Source organism: Ranitomeya variabilis, chromosome 7 (genome assembly GCF_051348905.1).
Source record: "Ranitomeya variabilis isolate aRanVar5 chromosome 7, aRanVar5.hap1, whole genome shotgun sequence".
Taxonomy (NCBI): Eukaryota; Metazoa; Chordata; class Amphibia; order Anura; family Dendrobatidae; genus Ranitomeya; species Ranitomeya variabilis.
Window position 1 is genome coordinate 34,021,343 of NC_135238.1, and position 19,765 is coordinate 34,041,107.

General features: G+C 43.4%; 1 protein-coding gene across 1 annotated transcript in view; it reads left to right on the plus strand.

Moving 5' to 3' along the window:
* Positions 1–8,414: 8,414 nt before the first annotated feature.
* MICALL2 (MICAL like 2) overlaps positions 8,415–19,765 on the plus strand; it is a 43,880-nt gene continuing 32,529 nt past the window's right edge. Inside the window, exons 1-2 of the mRNA XM_077274796.1 lie at positions 8,415–8,582; positions 12,423–12,576. Of these exons, the coding sequence (XP_077130911.1) occupies positions 12,434–12,576 (143 nt within the window). The 5' untranslated portion in view covers positions 8,415–8,582; positions 12,423–12,433. The remainder of the gene's footprint in view (positions 8,583–12,422; positions 12,577–19,765) is intronic.

The window sequence follows — 19,765 nt, forward strand, 5'->3', positions numbered from 1 at the left end:
TAGACTGTGAGCCCCAATGGGGACAGTGATGATAATTGGCTGGAACAGAAGGACGCTGTTGGAATATGGCGTATCCATCAGCTGGTAACGCCTGGCTAATGACCCCTTCCTGCTGTACCATTAGGGGGCGCCTCTGCTGTGTGTGCTTGGACACAGATTTCATAAAGACAAACTGCTGCCCTATCTATCTACAGGAATGGAATACTTGTAGCCACTGCGGAGCAGACAATAGACTTGCTGATCTAATTGCTTGCCATAGGTATAGCCTTCAGCTAAAACTAATAATTAAATTGGGGCAATTATTTATGTAAGAAAACAAAAACAAATTTTAAAAAAAGGAAGTTTCTACTATTTTCTATATAAATCTGGCCACCGCAGGGCGCTGTTCCATTGCAATCTAGGAGCCAATTACTACAAATATGAAGACTACACTATCCGATATTTGATGCTCAGAGATAGCACCAAATACAAATGTTAGATGGCTTTTATTTTCAGTCCTGCAGCTGTGTTCAACTGTATCTTCCTGGTTCAGGAAGAGAACAGAACAGAAAGACAGTAAAGACTGACACACAGGCAGTGAAGTAGGGTAAGAAGGTGTATAGCAATGCAGTATTCATGGAAAATGAGACAATGAGCCCAATAATATCTGCCACGTCTCCTCACATCTGAATGCAATACTAAAGAAAACATGAAGATTTTTAAATGGAATCGGTGTAAACGAACCCAAAACTTCCCCCATGACTACAAGGCGCTGGTATCACTTGTCTGCTGTTTCCTAACATCATCTCAGCTTCCTTTTACTCACTGGTCACAATACAATTGTGTCACCGCTATACAGGATGTTGGCAGTGTACGTGCTGCGGTAGCTGGTGACCCCGGGACACGGTATTCTCTTCTCAATATCATCTATATATAAATGTCAATACTGTAAAGGGCTTGTCTCAGAAAAAGGGTTATGAAGGAACTATAGAGTCTGGAAAAGAAGTAATTAGATAGATAAATAGATAGATAATAGATAGATAATAGATAGATAAATAATAGATAATAGATAGATAATAGATAGATAATAGATAGATAAATAATAGATAGATAAATAGATAATAGATAGATAATAGATAGATACTAAATAGATAGATAGATAGATAATAGATAGCTACTAGTTAGATAGATAGATAGATAGATAGATAGATAGATAGATAGATAGATAGATACAGTAGATGGACAGACAGGTCCAAGTGCAAATAGCCATAGGTCCCTTACCACCATCCATAGTTATAATACACGTTTCTGCCAATCTGACTCTTTTATTGTACCTGACATGGGGTTTGAGATGCAGTTTCTGACCATAGACCCATGATTACTTCCCTAATTCCCATGTGCTCAGTTTAGCACTACATACAGGACACTTATCATAGAATCATGGAATATTAGAGTTGGAAGGGACCTCATTATTTCAGACGAGGCCTAACCAAGGAGATGTAGAGGGGGATAATTACTTCACGTGATCTAGACCCTATGATTCTCTTAATACATCCTAGAACTGTGTTTGCCTTTTTTGCTGCTGCATCACACTGTTGACTCATGTGCAGTCTGTGATCTATTAGCATACCTAAGTCTTTTTCACACATGCTGTTGCTTAGCTCTCTTCCTCCCATTCCGTAGATGTAATTTTTGCTTTTCTTGCCCAGATGTAGAATCTTGCATTTCTCCCTGTTAAATACCATTCTATTCGTCCCTGCCCATTGTTCAAGCTTATCTAGATCCTCTGAATCCTTTTTCTGTCTTCTCTAGTGTTAGCTATCCCTCCTAGGGAATCCTTTCGTCATGATCATGGTTTTTTTAATGTCATGTTGCTTCTGTTGTGATTATGTATCTTATGATCAGATAGAAGCCTTCACTGGCTAATAAGTACATTACAATGACTTATAGGTATTATGTAACATGCAGAACACGTTCCAAACAGCCAACTTCTTGTGCATCAGACTAGCGATCCCCCCATGGAATATCCCCTCTAATGTAAATAACTGACTAGAAAATTTGTTAACAGTTTCTTTCATGATGCTCGCCCTCCAGGGATAAAGGAACTGGAAGAACACTTCCCTCAATGAAATGTATACCTGTTTAGCAGCCATTTGTATTTTATAAAATCCCACTTTACAATGTTATTAGAAGCAGTTCTAAGAAGGGTGTTATTCCCATAGGTGAGAAATCCTCTGAAGCTATGATCTATGATAATTCTATCTTAATACAATTGAGTTACTGTCTATTGCCTCCTAGTAGGTAATGGACATACCACTAATGTCGGCTCTGTGTGGCTCGCATTATTTGGGTTGCATTATTACATTTGGCAGCTGAGGGATTTGTAGTTTAGATGATCGAACATGGAAGGATTAAGTGGAAATTAGGTGTTTGTGTGTCTGCTCGTAGCACGAAGATTCAGCTGATTTATAGTTGGATGTGATATAAAGTATTGGGACACATGTCACTGAATCAATAAATGCAGGTTTTTCAATCGGTCCCATTGCCCTGGTGTATTACTTCCGGTCCCTCGACCGCTGGTGTATAAAATCCTGCCCCTCGCCCCCAGATGTATAAAATCCTGCCCCTCGCCCCCAGATGTATAAAATCCTGCCCCTCACCCCCTGGTGTATAAAATCCTGCCCCTCACCCCCTGGTGTATAAAATCCTGCCCCTCATCCCCTGGGGTATAAAATCCTGCCCCTAACAAATTGGTGTATAAAATCCTGCCCCTCACCCCCAAGTCTATAAAATCCTGCCCCTCACAATCTGGTATATAAAATCCTGCCCCTCACCCCTTAGTGTGTGCAATCCTGCACCTCAAACCCCTCGTGTATAAAATCCTGCCCCTCTCCCCCTGGTGTATAAAAACCTGCCCCTCACCCCCTAGTGTATAAAATCCTGTCCCTCACACCCTGGTATATACAATCATGCACCTCACCCCCTATTGTATAAAATCCTGCCTCTCACTCCCTGGTGTAAAAAATCCTGCCCCTCACCCCCGGGGTATAAAATCCTGCCCCCCACCCCCTGGTGTATAAAATCCGGCCCCCCACCCCTGGTGTATAAAATCTTGCCCCTCACCCCTTGGTGTATAAAATCTTGCCACCCACCCCCTGGTGTATAAAATCTTGCCCCTCACCCCCTGGTGTATAAAATCTGGCCCCTCACCTCCGCGTGTATAAAATGCGGCCCCTTGCCATGCCGTCTACCTTTACTAACATGACAGAATGGTTGGTGGTGCAGAGCTCACTGATACCAAAGGGGATGTCTCTAAAAAGTAGGGATTTCAAAAAGCAAAAGATTATTCTAAAGGGGTTGACTTAGCACAGACAAGCCTTTTCAGAATGAGTCCTCGGGGTAATCATCTGATCTTCTGGGCTCCTTCATGTAATTTTACCAGGGAAACCTCGTTTTAGAACCAGTGTGTTAAACTCAAATACACACAAAATTAAAAACTTGGACAAAGTTGGGGGCCAACATGGATATTTATTAAAAAATAGTTGAGAATTGAGGAAGCTTTACCTTATTATCAAATATAACAATGGACTTTTTCATATGGAAACTAACTTTAAGATGTGGTCCCACAAACAAAGTATATTTTAATCAATAGATCTTAAGAATCAGATAACCAGATGAGAGGATTGGGTATTTCATTGCGGTCAAGGGTGAATATAGAAATCATGGGCCCCATAGCGGAAGTTCTAATTGGTCCCCCACACAAAAAAACCCTTAATATTCAGTGGGTAACAGAAGAGCATATCTCACAACTTTGTAGCCAAACAAAGTCATTTTCCTCCCATCGAAGCCCCTGGATTGCTCTTTCATTGCCTTCATAAAGTATGATGTAAACAAAAGTGCCCCCCAAACACAGTATGACACCCGCACAGTGATTTCCTCCACAGTACCCTCCACATGCACGGTATGATGACCCTAGTGTACTCCACCCTCCCCCAACTCCTTTGGAAAACTATGGTGGCCCCCAACACAGTATGATGCCCCAACTGTGATTCCCACACTGCCATACACACAGTATAATGGGTCCCACATAGTCTTCAAATTAGTATGATGGTGTTATGAATGTGTTTACACACTCACATGGGTAACGGTAGAAGGAAAGGACTTACAAAGGGACACGCTGTACCCACAACCCTACTGGTCCCTGTACAAACTAAGAATGTCTCAAACTACACAACTAAAAAACATCTCCTCGGACCTGGCTTCCTTAAAGGCCATTGAGGGGTTTCTCGTACCTCCTGAGGAACCATAGGAGAGGCACAAATCCTTCAAAGGGAAAGGAGAGCGTGCAGGAGACGTGAGAACCCAGGGTAAGAAACTAAACAGGTACACACAAGATAGACAGGTAAAAATACACAGAACTAAAAAATAAATGGACTAAGGGAAAAACCTCCCAGGAAAACACCGGAAGTGAAGCAAACCAAGAAAAGAAAAGAAAGGACAAAAGAACCATCAGCATTTGGACTGAGACAAAACAGGCTGTGGCTCGACCGAGAGGGAAACAAACCACATGGCACAAGGTCACTGGATCGAGTCCAGAAACTGAGCCATGACAGATGTGCTCCACATAGTACTCCATAGAGTATCATGGGCCCACATGGTGCGTCATACAATATAATGGCTCCACATAGTCCTCCTTATAGAATAATGGGTCCCCCATAGTGCTTCATACAATATAATGGCTCCACATAGTCCATCATATAGAATAATGGGCCCCACATTGCCTTCCATACAGAATAATGTCCCCACATAGCACATAGTACTCCATATAGTATAATGGACCCCACATAGTCCTCCATCTAGTATTATGGGTCCCACATACTCCTCCAGACAGAATAAAGGGCCCCACATAAAAAAATACAACTCCCAGTTCTCCCGCTGCTCCGGTCTTGGTAGTGAGCGCTGAGCTCGAAATAGTGACTTCATGGTGCCCTTTGTGCTGAGACATTTGATGCAGAGGGAGAATAATTGGGGGAGGGAACAGACGTTTTCCCTTTTCCATCATTGCTTTCCACTGTATCGGCATCCAGGTGCTTAGACCGTACATTTTTGTAGCTCCTATAACTATATTAATCAGATAGTTGTAAATATAAACATAGGTAGAGAACGCCTTTTAGTATCTCCCAGAATAGCTCCAGTATTCTGTATGAGTAATGCCGGCTATGTACATGAAACCTTTTCTGCAGGGAAAATCCCTTCTAAGAAACGCATGGCTTCCTATGGTCATCAGTGACCAGGTGACTTGCGATGAGGAAATACTTGTGTGTTTATTTTCCAGTTTCGCAATGGCTCAACAACAGCTGATTTCACAGTCTTGTAGTTACTAGAATTGTGTCTTCCCAGAAATAAGGAGCTGTGCCTTATTAAGGCCACGTTCACATTTGCGTTGTGCGCCGCAGCGTCGGCGCCGCAGCGCACAACGCAAACAAAAACGCGGCAAAACGCATGCACAACGCTGCGTTTTGCGCCGCATGCGTCCTTTTTTTCATTGATTTTGGACGCAGCAAAAATGCAACTTGCTGCGTCCTCTGCGCCCCGACGCGGGCGCCGCAGGGACGCATGCGGCGCCAAACGCAAGTGCACCGCATGTCCATGCGCCCCCATGTTAAATATAGGGGCGCATGATGCATGCGGCGCCGCTGCGGCGCCCGACGCTGCGGCGAGGACCGCAAATGTGAACGTAGCCTTACATGTAGGTGTCCTACACAGATGTCACATAGTTCCATATTCACATCTTCTTCTGCATAGTTTTCTTCCATGACATGCACATCGCATATCAAGAAGATATGACATTAAAGGGTCATTCCCATCATTCAAAGTAACTTATCACCTATCCAAAGGATAGATCCGACCACCGACCACCAACCAAGAAAACGAGGCTCTAAAATGCTCCATCTGACGGTAGTAGCTCCACACATTCTCTATGGGACGGCTGGACGTCCTCTCTGACTAAATAGTAAGGACCCGTTCAAACTTTGCGTTCTTTTCTGCTCATTTTTCAAGAGTAAAAAACGCAGCACATTACAGTACCAGCAAAATGAAAGAGATTTCGGAAATCTCGTGCACACACTGTTTATTTTTCTCAATGCGGATTTGAACCACCAAAGCATTTCTTCAAATCTGCATTGTGTAAATTCATTTAATGCTTGTTCGGTGTTTTCACCTATTCAAATGAATGAAAAATATAATACAAGTAAAAAAACACATTGTAAACATTTTGCTGGAGATAAATCTGCCGCAAATACTCAATGTGTGCACATAGTCTACGGGCGGCAGGCGACCGGCGGCCGCTGACTGGCTACAGTAGACCCATGACACAACATTTTATTTTTTAATGGGGCCTGAAGTGATTAGTGATTAATTCTTTTTCTTAAATAGAATAGAGCTACACCAGAAAAAAATAAGGATCTATGGCTATTTTTCCCCAAAAAGAAACATTAACAAAAGGTTTTTCCACTATTTTATATTGATGGCTTATCCTCAAGAAAGTGGGTCCGACACCCAGCACCACTCAGATCAGTTGTTTGCAGCACCGGCAGAGAAAATAGTGTATGGAACGGAGGACCACAAACTCTGACCAAAACAATCCTGAGTCATGGCGACTTGATGGATGAACACTCTGTAGGAAGATCGATCTTGTGCAAGCCTAGATAGCTCCACCAGGGCCTTCTCTGCTGTTATCTTGATAGTATCAAGCCATCGGGTCGCTGGTCTTCCTCTTCGCCTTGTTCCTTCTATTCTTCCGACCATGATGTCCTTCTCCAGCGTTCGCTCTCTTCATATGATGTGTCCAAAATAGGCAAGTCGTAGCTTGGTGATCCTTGATTCCAGTGACATGTTTGGCTTGATTTGTTCCAAAATTTATGTTTGTTCTTCTTGCCATCTATGGTATTGATAGCATCCTTCTCCAGCACCATATTTTGAAGGCGTCAGTTCTTCTTCTGTCTTGTTTCTTTATCGTTCAGGTTTCGCATCCATGTTACTACAGAAAAGATCAGACTATGTACGAGCCGAGCCGTGTCTTAATCGACAGTGAAATGTTCCTCAATGTGAAGACCTTGTCCAGTGACTTCATTGTTGATTTGCCCATAGCTGTTCTCCTATTGTCTTCCTGTGTCATCGCTGCATCTTCAGTGATCATGGATCCCAGTAGGTTGAAGCCCTTTACAACTTCCAGTTCATCGCCGTCCATCTCAAATGTGTCCCGGTCCTACCTGGCAGTAGTCAATGTCGTTGTCTTCCTTGCATTGAGTAGGACTCCCATGCTCGAGCTGTCCATCTTGAGACTCCCTAATAAGTCCTTCATTCCATCTACGCTTGTTGCTATCAGTGTTATATCGTCTGTGGATTTAAGATTGTTGAAGATTCGTCCAGCAAACTTGATTCCTTCTTTTTCGGCAAGTCCAAGCTTCTTGAAAACAGTTTCTGCATATAAACCGAAGAGAAACGCTGACAGTATGTCGCCTTGTCTGACGCTTCGCTCTACTTTGAACCATGCTGCGTCGCCATGTTTTGTTCGACCGCAGCATTTATGTAGTCCCAATGGGACACTGATTTTAGAGCCCATCGCCCCTCGTCCTCCTGCTTCCACTGATGCCTTAGCAGGGTGTCGATGGGTTGCCATGAAAAGCTACTTAAGACCCCTGGTGGCCGCCATCTTGGTACTCCTCAGAACTTAGCCTTTGCAGATAATAAAATGTCACTTTATACACAATATTGAAGTTCTCCAGGACATAATACACGTCGCAGGTTCACGTCCCCTATGGGGACTAAAAATAAAGTTTAAAAGAAAAGTTTGAACCACCTCCTATTTCCAAAATAAATAAATAAAAATACTACAACTACTTTCTATTTCTACATCTGTAAAAGTTTCATCAAATTATATAATGATTTATATCAAATCTTGAAATATATATATATACAGTATATATATTTATATATATGCATATAAAAAAAAATCTGATATCCCTGTGATCGGACTAATGGAGGGCAATTTTTACCCACACTGAAAGCTGGAAAAAAAACTGAAAGACAGTGAAAATTGTATTTTTCCCCCCATTTTCAGTACTTTATCAAAACTACAAAAAAACCACAAAATCTAAAGCGTAAAAAAAATAAAGGAAAATAAAAACTGATATGCTAATGTTTTGCTGCACACGTGTCAGGCTACTTTACGGCCGTGACGTCACCAGTACGGCTATGATTACACGGAGCTTGTGCCGTGCCTAGTAACAGTCGCTAAGGAGCCGCAGTCAGTGTTGTGGTGGGTGACGTCATCTTCATTCCCCGCCCACCGCTCTAATCCCCGCCCACAGTCCCGTTCCAGTGCTGTTCTAGTCTATCTGAAGCTTTTCCCCGCCCACCCGGACACAAACCCCGCCCCTTGGCCGCGGACTGTGCGGCTCGGTCGGCGAGTCCTAGTCTCACACGCCGCAGTCCGGGCAGGAGGTGACAGCGCTGCTTCTCCCGGGGGCTGTGTGCACTATGGAGGACGCCGCCACATACGGGCACTGAGTGAGGGGAGCCGCGGAGAGGAGCGGTGTAGGGTGAGCTGCGGTCCCGTCTGTTGTGTGTCGTGCCCGGTTCACACCGGACCTCATAGACATTAACCCTTTAAGTTCAGAGACCAACATGTCTATACAGTGTAATGTGCTCTCTATATATTGTGCTAAATATATATATATATTTTTTTTTTCTGTGTGTCTGGGTGCACTAACTTTTGCGATACTTGATGCTAATTTGCATATCTGCCCCAAATATTTTTTATTAATTTTTTTCATTGTTTGTCGCTGGCGCGTTAAGGGTTAAGGCCGCCGGGCTAGTGTCCAATATCCGCGGCGGTGCTTTTATAACTTGTGGCGCTTATTACAGAGCAAAGTTCTCCAGAGTCGGCGCCTCGTCTTCCTGCATTGTTGGAATATGGCGAGATGGATTTATTTATTTTTTATAGGAAGGCAACATTTTTTTTTAATTTTTTCTTTAAAAAGTTGCCGGCGCTTTAAAAATGTTATTAAATGAATCAATGGTGCGGGTGGAAATCAGAAAGTTTCGTGATCTATCTGATCCGAGATTTCTGCTTCTTTCTCCTGGACTGATCTCGCTCTCGGTTCTGGAGTAAATGAATCTTACTGATCGTTTCCATTCATGAGATACGTGACGGTTGGTGCTTTTAAGGTTCTATGGAGGAGGGAGGAGCCAGACACAGACATTCCGCTAGCTCCTCCCTCTCCATAGAACCTTATAAGCACCAACTGTCATCTCAGTCATGGAAGGAAAGCTCAGTCCTGTAGAAGACACACATGTGCCATGTCTCTCCAGTCACAGCCCTTAAACCGCCACCGCACCTTTTCACAAGTGTTAGGTTGTCACTAAATGTCTTGCGGTATAATGATAAACTTAAAGTTTCTGAGTAGAGTCAAGCGGGCGTTCCCGGACCCCTGAGGGGGTCTCAGCCCAGGTATAAGTCGGCATCATCAATGTATCAGGCTCATCTTCCTCTGCGCATGCGCTGGATCCCGTTGGATCTGGCTCGTAATGACGTATTGGGTCTAACCTATGTGACTTCAGGACGGACTGCATGACTACTGAAAAAACAAGGACCGCCCACTGGACTCTTCACAGGTTGCTGAGAGGCTGTGGTTCCAATTTCTGCTTATCTTTTATCAAGAATAAATCCTAAGACCAATGCAAAACCTTTCTGTTAGTCGTTTACACTCTGCCGAATAGATAAACTTCTTCCCAAGTCCCTATAGGTCACATTTCCTTTAAGGCCGGGATCACACATACGCGAGATACGTCCGAGTTTCGCAGGTGAAAACCCAGCTCTGGCGCCGGCACTCCAGAGCGGAGCGTGCAGCTCCATGTGTTAATGTGCGGCTGCACGCTCCGCTCTGAAGTGCCGGCGCCAGAGCTGGGTTTTCACCTGCGAAACTCGGACGTATCTCGCGTATGTGTGATCCCGGCCTAATGTAGGTCTGTCAGCTGATTTCACAATACTGACTGCTTCCATTATACAGATCTTACGCTGATGAATGTACTCAGAAGATCCAGGTCAGAATGACCGTATAATATTTAAAATGATTATTTTAATATTAGGCATGGACTGCACTATACAACCATTCTTACTTGTATTTTCAAAATAAGCACACCGGCCTCATCAGGTCCAAGAGAGCCATATGATAATATGTGCCATTTTGTATTGTGAAACAAAAAAATCTTCTGTAAATCCATCAGGGGAGGGAAAGAAAGTTTTTTTTAACAATTTCAGCCCTCTTTTTCGGCACACTTGGGCAATGTCCTGAATAAGGTCTATGAGGTTATATAAGGAGAGATGAGCAGGAAGTCCAGTCTGATCTTGTAGATTGTCCATTGGTGGATCCTCATGAGAAGGTTGGCTCTGCGGAGGTGCTATGATGATTCAGTCCGATCTTCTAGGTTGTCCATTGGTGGATCCTCATGAGAAGGTTGGCTCTGCGGAGGTGCTATGATGATTCAGTCCGATCTTCTAGGTTGTCCATTGGTGGATCCTCATGAGAAGGTTGGCTCTGCGGAGGTGCTATGATGATTCAGTCAGATCTTCTAGGTTGTCCATTGGTGGATCCTCATGAGAAGGTGGGCTCTGCAGAGGTCCTATGGTGATTCAGTCCGATCTTCTAGGTTGTCCATTGGTGGATCCTCATGAGAAGGTGGGCTCTGCGCAGGTCCTATGGTGATTCAGTCCGATCTTCTCGGTTGTCCATTGGTGGATCCTCATGAGAAGGTGGGCTCTGCGGAGGTGCTATGATGATTCAGTCCGATCTTCTAGGTTGTCCATTGGTGGATCCTCATGAGAAGGTGGGCTCTGTGGAGGTCCTATGGTGATTCAGTCCGATCTTCTCGGTTGTCCATTGGTGGTTCCTCAGGAGAAGGTGGGCTCTGCAGAGGTCCTATGGTGATTCAGTCCGATCTTCTAGGTTGTCCATTGGTGGATCCTCATGAGAAGGTGGGCTCTGAGGAGGTGCTATGGTGATTCAGTCCGATCTTCTAGGTTGTCCATTGGTGGATCCTCATGAGAAGGTGGGCTCTGCAGAGGTCCTATGGTGATTCAGTCCGATCTTTTAGGTTGTCCATTGGTGGTTCCTCATGAGAAGGTGGGCTCTGCGGAGGTCCTATGGTGATTCAGTCCGATCTTCTAGGTTGTCCATTGGTGGATCCTCATGAGAAGGTGGGCACTGCGGAGGTGCTATGGTGATTCAGTCAGATCTTCTAGGTTGTCCATTGGTGGTTTCTCAGGAGAAGGTGGGCTCTGCGGAGGTGCTATGGTGATTCAGTCCGATCTTCTAGGTTGTCCATTGGTGGATCCTCATGAGAAGGTGGGCTCTGCGGAGGTGCTATGGTGATTCAGTCCGATCTTGCTTTGGTTTAGTGGCACAGTTGGACTTTCTATGAAATTTCTTACGGTCTATTGGAGAGGCGTGATTCCTATTTTAGACTTTTTCAGTATATAATCGGTGTAGTGAATGTGGCCAGGCCTGACACCTACGTAGCTTAGACCTGATGTCTCTTGGGGCACCAATAACCATATTCTAAGGGCTGTCCGGTATTTTTGGTGGAATGTGAGAGGCGGATGTGAACATATCCCTACATGAATAATACCGGTGAATATCTCAAATTTGTCTCGTCATGGTCTACAGAAGTGCAGGCTTAGCCCTCGGCTTATATTGTCCACTACGTCTAGTTTCCGTGATTGAGGCTGACATGTCTGTGATGATCCCTGCACTTCCTGCAGTGGTGGTGAGACCCTCCTCAGCCTTTGTGTAGGTGCCATCCTAATCTTCCAGCCTGTGATCTTCTTCTTAGAATTATCCTAATCTCCCAATTTGCTGCTGGTTCTCCACTCTTGTCATCTCCGGTCTGTCTAGACTTGTAGGACTAGATATCTCCTGTAACCTGACCAGACACCCGCTCTTCTCTTCGTTCCTCTCTGAAGTCCTTTTCTCATGTAACGTCTTCCAATTTGATCAGAAGATGAATCACCGACGTACGTGAAGACGATACATCTAGTTTAGGATGTCCTGTTTATGTTGCGTGTCCCAATAAACCTTAGATGACTCGTCCCACCAACTTTTATGGCATCTGTTCACACTGTGCTCATCAGATTATTGACTGGAGCTACCAGTAAGTTTCCATCTTAAAGGGGTCCATTAGTCACTGCTGTGGACAGTGATTGGCTGCAGTGGTCTCATGTCCTCTACCTCCTGCTCTCTTTGTCACTTGCATGTGCAGACCATTGGTGATGGGATCGGTGATGCCCCCACCACTATAACGTTGCCTTAGACGATTGCTCCTTTAAAGCTTCTTCTCTCCTTTATCATATTGTAACAATAAGTTTCTTTTGTGCTCCGCAGTGGCCTCCAGGATGGCCGCCATCAAGGCTCTCCAGCAGTGGTGCAAGATCCAGTGCGATGGATATCGTGACGTTAACATTACTAACATGACCACGTCATTCCGGGACGGGCTGGCGTTCTGCGCCATTCTTCATAAACACCGGCCTGATCTCATGTGAGTATCTTCCCAGATGTCTTTACGTCGTTGACAAACCTTGTGTTCAATACTTGTGTTGCCACAATGTAACCTCCTGGAGTCCAGACGGAATGGGTCAGAGCACAGTGGTGCATGATGTCACGTTAAGGCCAGCCAATGACGGGCTGCTGGCCTGTGATGTCACTAGCGCGCGCGCCTACTCAGGTGATGTGATTGGTCCTTAATATGACCACTCAGAACTAAGGAGGAACAAATCCATTCATCAAGGGACTAGTGAAGAATGTTGTATTTCTTTATATAAAACTCGTTCCCAAACTAGGGATTTATTATATTTATTTTCATTTTTGGTTTTTACTCCCCTTATTCCAAGAGCTATAATTTTTTTTTTTTTTTATTCCAGCAAACATAACCGTATGAGGGCTTCTATTTTGCAGAATGAGTTATAGTTTTAAATGACCCCATTCATTCCAAGTGGGTGAAAGAGTGGAGAACCAAATTCCCTTCCCAATTCTGCTATTGGTTTTTAAGTTTTTTTTTTTTTTAACAACGTTTATTGTGCTGTAAAAATAACCTGGCAATATGATTCTCCAGGTCAGTGCGATTACTGCCATACCAAACTTAAAAGGTTTTTTATTGTTTATTATTATTATTATTGTTTTTATTATTTTTATTATTGCTTTTATTATTTTCTTAATAATAATCGTATGAATAATATAATATAATTATTATTTATTATTTTATTGGTTAATACAATTGTAAATTTTGTGTCTCCATTTTGTAACTTTTATTTTTTTTTTTTCAACTAGCTTTTTTGTGTTTTTTTTTTTTTTTTAAATTGATTTTTGGGATGCATGCGACTTTCTGGATATTTTAGGATACGTTGCGGCCCCCAAAGAACCATCGATTCTGACATTTCAACTTTTCTTTCTTTTCTAGATTTAACATTTGGTGTAAATAATTTTATATTGTGATGAATTGGACTTTTACGGACATGATGCCATATATGTTTATACTTCTTAATTTTATTTTTCAACTAGGAACTGGGGGCGTTTTTTAACCTTTTAGATATTTAATATTTAACATGTTGGGTTTTTTTAATTTTTTTTTTCTATTTTTTTAACTTTTATTTTATAGTCTCCCAGTTCTTTTTAAATGTCACTGTCAGCCATTGACAGCAGCATGTAAATGATTAAATGGAGCACGTTCGGGTCAGTGCTGTAAATGTGGATGCTTTCTGTTGGGTGCGGGCTCAGTTCCTCATCTTGCTCCCCGACGTAAGATGTACTATTATGTTCTTCTTCTTCAAGAAGAGGATAAAGAGGATCCTGCCAGATTTCACAGCTGTATATATTATTTAATAGATCTCTTAAAGCTGATGAGGCTGGTGTACTTACTATTTAAATGGCTGAAATAATCCATTGTGACACTTTCGCTAACTAATGTTGAAATTAGTATTTTGTGAGTCTGTGGCTCCTGCTGGACTCACAAAATGCTCATTTTTTTAATGGATTTTAGTAATTACTCCAGCCTCATCAAGTCTTAAGTCTTTTTATATACGGTAATAGTTTATGCAGTTGATATTGTGAAATCTGGTGTCTGGCCCACCTTTAAGAGATTCTTGAATTATTTTTTTTTATCCCTGTAAAAACCCATTAAAGTTCCAATTTGTATATAATAAGTTTCCATTCACTGACAGCAAGCTGGTAGAATTTAAAAAAAAAAAAAAAAAAAGCGCAAAGTGTCTTGGAAAAGTTGTATAATATGTTATGAAGGGGTTATATAGGGTCAGAAAATACGCGGCTACTGTGGTCCAAAGTGGAAATAAATGGGACTGAGCTGCAGTGTCACACACAGCCTGACGGCAGCTGTGGCGCTGTTATCAAGGAAGATGCCAGCATGCTTTTGGTAAAGGTACTAATGACGCTTTTTTAACATGACGCCTGGCGAAATAAGCCATACCTTTCTGACATTGTCACTGTTTGCCCTGAAGAAAGGGCGTCAATCGGCCTCAGAAGTAAAGTGAATGTGGCATTCATGAGTTATGATGAAAATGAACACTTTGTGTGGGCAGCGCTGGAAAATGTGAAAACAGGCTGCCATTGAGCCGAAGGATAAAGGTCCACCCTGTTATATGTTCCAGTGTCTGTGTCCGGCCAAAATACAGCTAATGAGGTCACTGATGAATATGTTCTCCACTGATGACTTAAACACATGAGCTGGAAGAAAGGCAGGATGATAGCGGGAGTTTTATATTGTCACTTGGTCGGTATTAATTCCAACATTCACCTAGAAGCCCCTTCCCAGGGGATAGGAACGGTTTTGGAGGTAACGATCCTACTGATCAGACTGATCGGTATTGGGCAGTTCGTTCTCCTCCATCACAAGAAGATGCCTCTGGACTATAAGGCTATATTCACACATTGCATTTTTGCAGCGTTTTTTTTTTTTTCTTCTGCAGTCAAACGCTGCTTTCAAAACATTCATTTCACAGCGTTTTTTTTTCAATGCCAATTACTTGTGATTTGTCTACAGTACATGTTTAACTTTTGTTGATCAAAAACGCTAAAAGTATTGACACGCTACAGATTTAAAAAAAAAAAAAAAAAAATCTAGCGTGAGCACTTGATTTCTGAAATCTCAAAGCTTTTGCTTGTACTGGAATAAAAACCAGCTTTAATTTGCATAAATAAACACAGCTAAAACACATCGTGTGAGCTTAGCCTCACACTGTTTTTAAGCAAGTTTTTTTACCTTGCTAAAAAGTGCGTATTATAGTTAAAAAAAAAAAAAAAAAATACGGCTACTATTTCCTTTACCTGTTGTGTAGGACGCAACATTGGTTATTGTTCTTTGTTTATTGAATAACATTGGATACCTTGGGGCAATTTCGGAAATCCCTGAACATTCCTGTAAATATCACCTCTGTTTATTTAAGGAATGCTTGAAAACTTTCCCCCTTATCGTTTTTTTTTTTTGCATAATCTCTGACCTTTTTAATAGCCAACATTTTGCGCCACACAGCCTCTCTGTGAATCTATTACAGGTTTTCTGGGGACCTACTGTATGTTTTCTAGACGAAACAATAGTTAGCATTTAAGTTTGTCATTATATCAAGGGTTCTCAAAGTAAAGCCAGGGTTCTCCTAAAGAATTGGGGTCATGAGAGAGAGTGGTGGTCAAGCAAGTGCCCATTTAATTGGGTTGTCCATGATTTAGGGCAAAAGTCTACAGTCACTAGAGTGACTGTTTAATCGTGACAGTGTGCGGGGCACACGCTTTTTACAATTTCCCAATTGCGAGCGATCGAGATAGTAGAGTGCTGTATTCAACTATCTTACAGTTACTTACAGGTGCTGCGCAAGCTCTATACAATATTAGATCTCTTAGACCTGATGAGACTGGGATACTTATCTTGAAACTCCATGTCAAAATGGCTGTTTAATCCTTTATGAAACTTTATTTCCATCTCTCGTCACCCAGTTTGATTGACAGCCCCTCAATGTCCCTCTTTCCCGCTTTTCTCTTCCACCGCTCAGTACAAGCTGCTTCTGTCCGGCCGGACTGGGTGGGCAGATATTGACAGCACATGGACTCATGTTTTCTTTCATATTATAGCTGGAATCTTAAAATGCTCATCAGGACTAAACAGCCATTCTGATGCGGATTTTCAAAGTAAATACACCAGCCTCATCAGGCATAAGAGATTGATTTATTAATAATGTGTGCAGTGTGTATCAGCCGTTATCCTCATTTGATTGGAGACTGATTGAGACTTTCTTGGTGGATATTTAACAAGATAATTCCCCTTGAGAAAAATTCCTTCCGGTTTTCTTTCAGACTCCGTCACCCTTTGATCCTTTATACACGTCCGTCTGAATAAAGTTTGTGTAGATAGTGACATGAAGTGTTTGCTTTTTAGGTGTAGTGCATGTTGCTTGCGGACGAAGTGCACCGACGGATAGTGATTACCTCACCTGTCACCAGCGCACCGACGGCTGGTGATTACTTCACCTGTCACCATGCACGAGTGCAATAAATTCTTCTGCACCTGCGCCATTGTCTATTGATGTCTTAGAACTGTCAGTGGGAAATTCTCATGAATCATTTCTACAGTTGTTACTAGAAATCAGACTATGGGCAAGTCAGATCACCAAGGCAGATAGATGGGGAGGCTTAAAGGGTTATTCCCAACATTTAGTAATCTCCAATCCCGAGATCGAGGCTCTGATATTCCCCGTCAGAATAGCATGCGTGTCCACCACCCCATTCCAATGAGGCATTTTCATGGTGGGACCAGTGAAAACATTTCCATGTTGGGAATAACCCCACGATGAGTATTTGGTAGCATTTTTTATTTCTGCACCAATTACCTAATTTAAGGTCACTTGCGTGTTGGTTTTTTTTTTTATTGCATTTTTTGCATGAGTTATTATGCAGCAATTACCTAACAAACAGGCAATCTCCACATGTGTTGCGACTGTCGCAGAGACATGCAGCCGCGGGGACTCGGACATATTTTTCGAGCACTCCAAAGACACTCGGTTATCACTCGAGCATTATCCGGTAACACCATATCCCGGCACATTCGCTCACCACAAAATCAAAAACCTTTTAAGGGCTCGTTCACACAACAGAGTTTGTCAGACGAGTGATATCTGTGGTTTTCACTCTTCCCTATGATATTCTATGAGGCTGTGCACAGGTCCAATTTTTATAAAAGAATAAAAAAAAAAATCTGAGTGGCCCGACGAGAAAATTGGAAAATTTTGATCCCATTGTCGGATCAACATCGGTAATACAAGTCTATGGGTCCGTGGAAAGAAAATTGGACCAATTTTCACAGAATGGAGAAGTTGAAGAACTTTTTTACAGTTTTTATTCAGGTATTTTGACAATGCACCAAAGTAAAGGGTTGTCCCATTGAATATGTGCGATCGGTGGAGGTCCAGCCTCCAGGACTCGCTCTGATCTGTAGTAGGATGGGTTGTCCCATTGAAGATGTTCGATCGGTGGAGATCCAGCCTCCAGGACTCGCTCTGACCTGTAGTAGGATGGGTTGTCCCATTGAAGATGTTCGATCGGTGGAGGTCCAGCCTCCAGGACTCGCTCTAATCTGTAGTAGGAGATTTGTCCCATTGAAGATGTTCGATCAGTGGAAGTCCAGCCTCCAGGACTTGCTCTGATTTGTAGTAGGAAGGGTTGTCCCATTGAATGTGTTTGATCGGTGGAAGTCCAGCCTCCAGGACACGCTCTGATCTGTAGTAGGAAGGGTTGTCCCATTGAATATGTGTGATCGGTGGAGGTCCAGCCTCCAGGACTCGCTCTGATCTGTAGTAGGAGATTTGTCCCATTGAATATGTGTGATCGGTGGAGGTCCAGCCTCCAGGACTCGCTCTGATCTGTAGTAGGAGATTTGTCCCATTGAATATGTGTGATCGGTGGAGGTCCAGCCTCCAGGACTCGCTCTGATCTGTAGTAGGAGATTTGTCCCATTGAATATGTGTGATCGGTGGAGGACCAGCCTCCAGGACTCGCTCTGATCTGTAGTAGGAAGGGTTGTCCCATTGAAGATGTTCGATCAGTGGAAGTCCAGCCTCCAGGACTTGCTCTGATTTGTAGTAGGAAGGGTTGTCCCATTGAATGTGTTTGATCGGTGGAAGTCCAGCCTCCAGGACACGCTCTGATCTGTAGTAGGAAGGGTTGTCCCATTGAATATGTTCGATCGGTGGAGGTCCAGCCTCCAGGACTCGCTCTGATCTGTAGTAGGAGATTTGTCCCATTGAATATGTGTGATCGGTGGAGGTCCAGCCTCCAGGACTCGCTCTGATCTGTAGTAGGAGATTTGTCCCATTGAATATGTGTGATCGGTGGAGGTCCAGCCTCCAGGACTCGCTCTGATCTGTAGTAGGAGATTTGTCCCATTGAATATGTGTGATCGGTGGAGGACCAGCCTCCAGGACTCGCTCTAATCTGTAGTAGGAGATTTGTCCCATTGAAGATGTTCGATCAGTGGAAGTCCAGCCTCCAGGACTTGCTCTGATTTGTAGTAGGAAGGGTTGTCCCATTGAATGTGTTTGATCGGTGGAAGTCCAGCCTCCAGGACACGCTCTGATCTGTAATAGGAAGGGTTGTCCCATTGAATATGTTCGATCGGTGGAGGTCCAGCCTCCAGGACTCGCTCTGATCTGTAGTAGGAGATTTGTCCCATTTGAATATGTGTGATCGGTGGAGGTCCAGCCTCCAGGACTCGCTCTGATCTGTAGTAGGAGATTTGTCCCATTGAATATGTGTGATCGGTGGAGGACCAGCCTCCAGGACTCGCTCTGATCTGTAGTAGGAAGGGTTGTCCCATTGAATATGTTCGATCGGTGGAGGTCCAGCCTCCAGGACTCGCTCTGATCTGTAGTAGGAGATTTGTCCCATTGAATATGTGTGATCGGTGGAGGTCCAGCCTCCAGGACTCGCTCTGATCTGTAGTAGGAGATTTGTCCCATTGAAGATGTTCGATTGGTGGAAGTCCAGCCTCCAGGACTCGCTCTGATCTGTAGTAGGAAGGGTTGTCCCATTGAATATGTTTGATCGGTGGAAGTCCAGCCTCCAGGACACGCTCTGATCTGTAGTAGGAAGGGTTGTCCCATTGAATATGTTTGATCGGTGGAAGTCCAGCCTCCAGGACACGCTCTGATCTGTAGTAGGAAGGGTTGTGCCATTGTGCCTTCTTTCAGCCAATCAGTGGTGGTCCCGGTGATCAGATCTTATTGAGCAGGCCTCAGCATGGACCATGATTAGATACGGGCCCATTTTGCTAAGAAACCATTTTTTTCCCCATGTACAGCCTATATTACAAAGAACAGTAGAGCAATAAATAGGAGAATTAAACTCAAGTAGAAAGATATCTGGGCCCCGTCCAAACGAGGTTAAGAACCGCTGGGTCAGAAAATTGAACATAGAGGCCCAGAGCTGGTGACGAGCGGAGAGGATGTGCGCTCTCATCCTTGTAAAGTCTGCTGTGCGAGGAAACTTCAGGAAGCCGGATGAAACAATCCTAATGCCTTCTATTTTGGGTGCGGGGGGTCTCGGAGTCACTGGGCCTTTCCTCCCGCTTGGTATTTTTTCCTGTGTCGTTCACTGAGGATGACTTGTTCTTCTACGTCTGGCTGATATCGCACAGCTGTACTCGGAGATAAAAGGATCTGTTTAGGAGATCT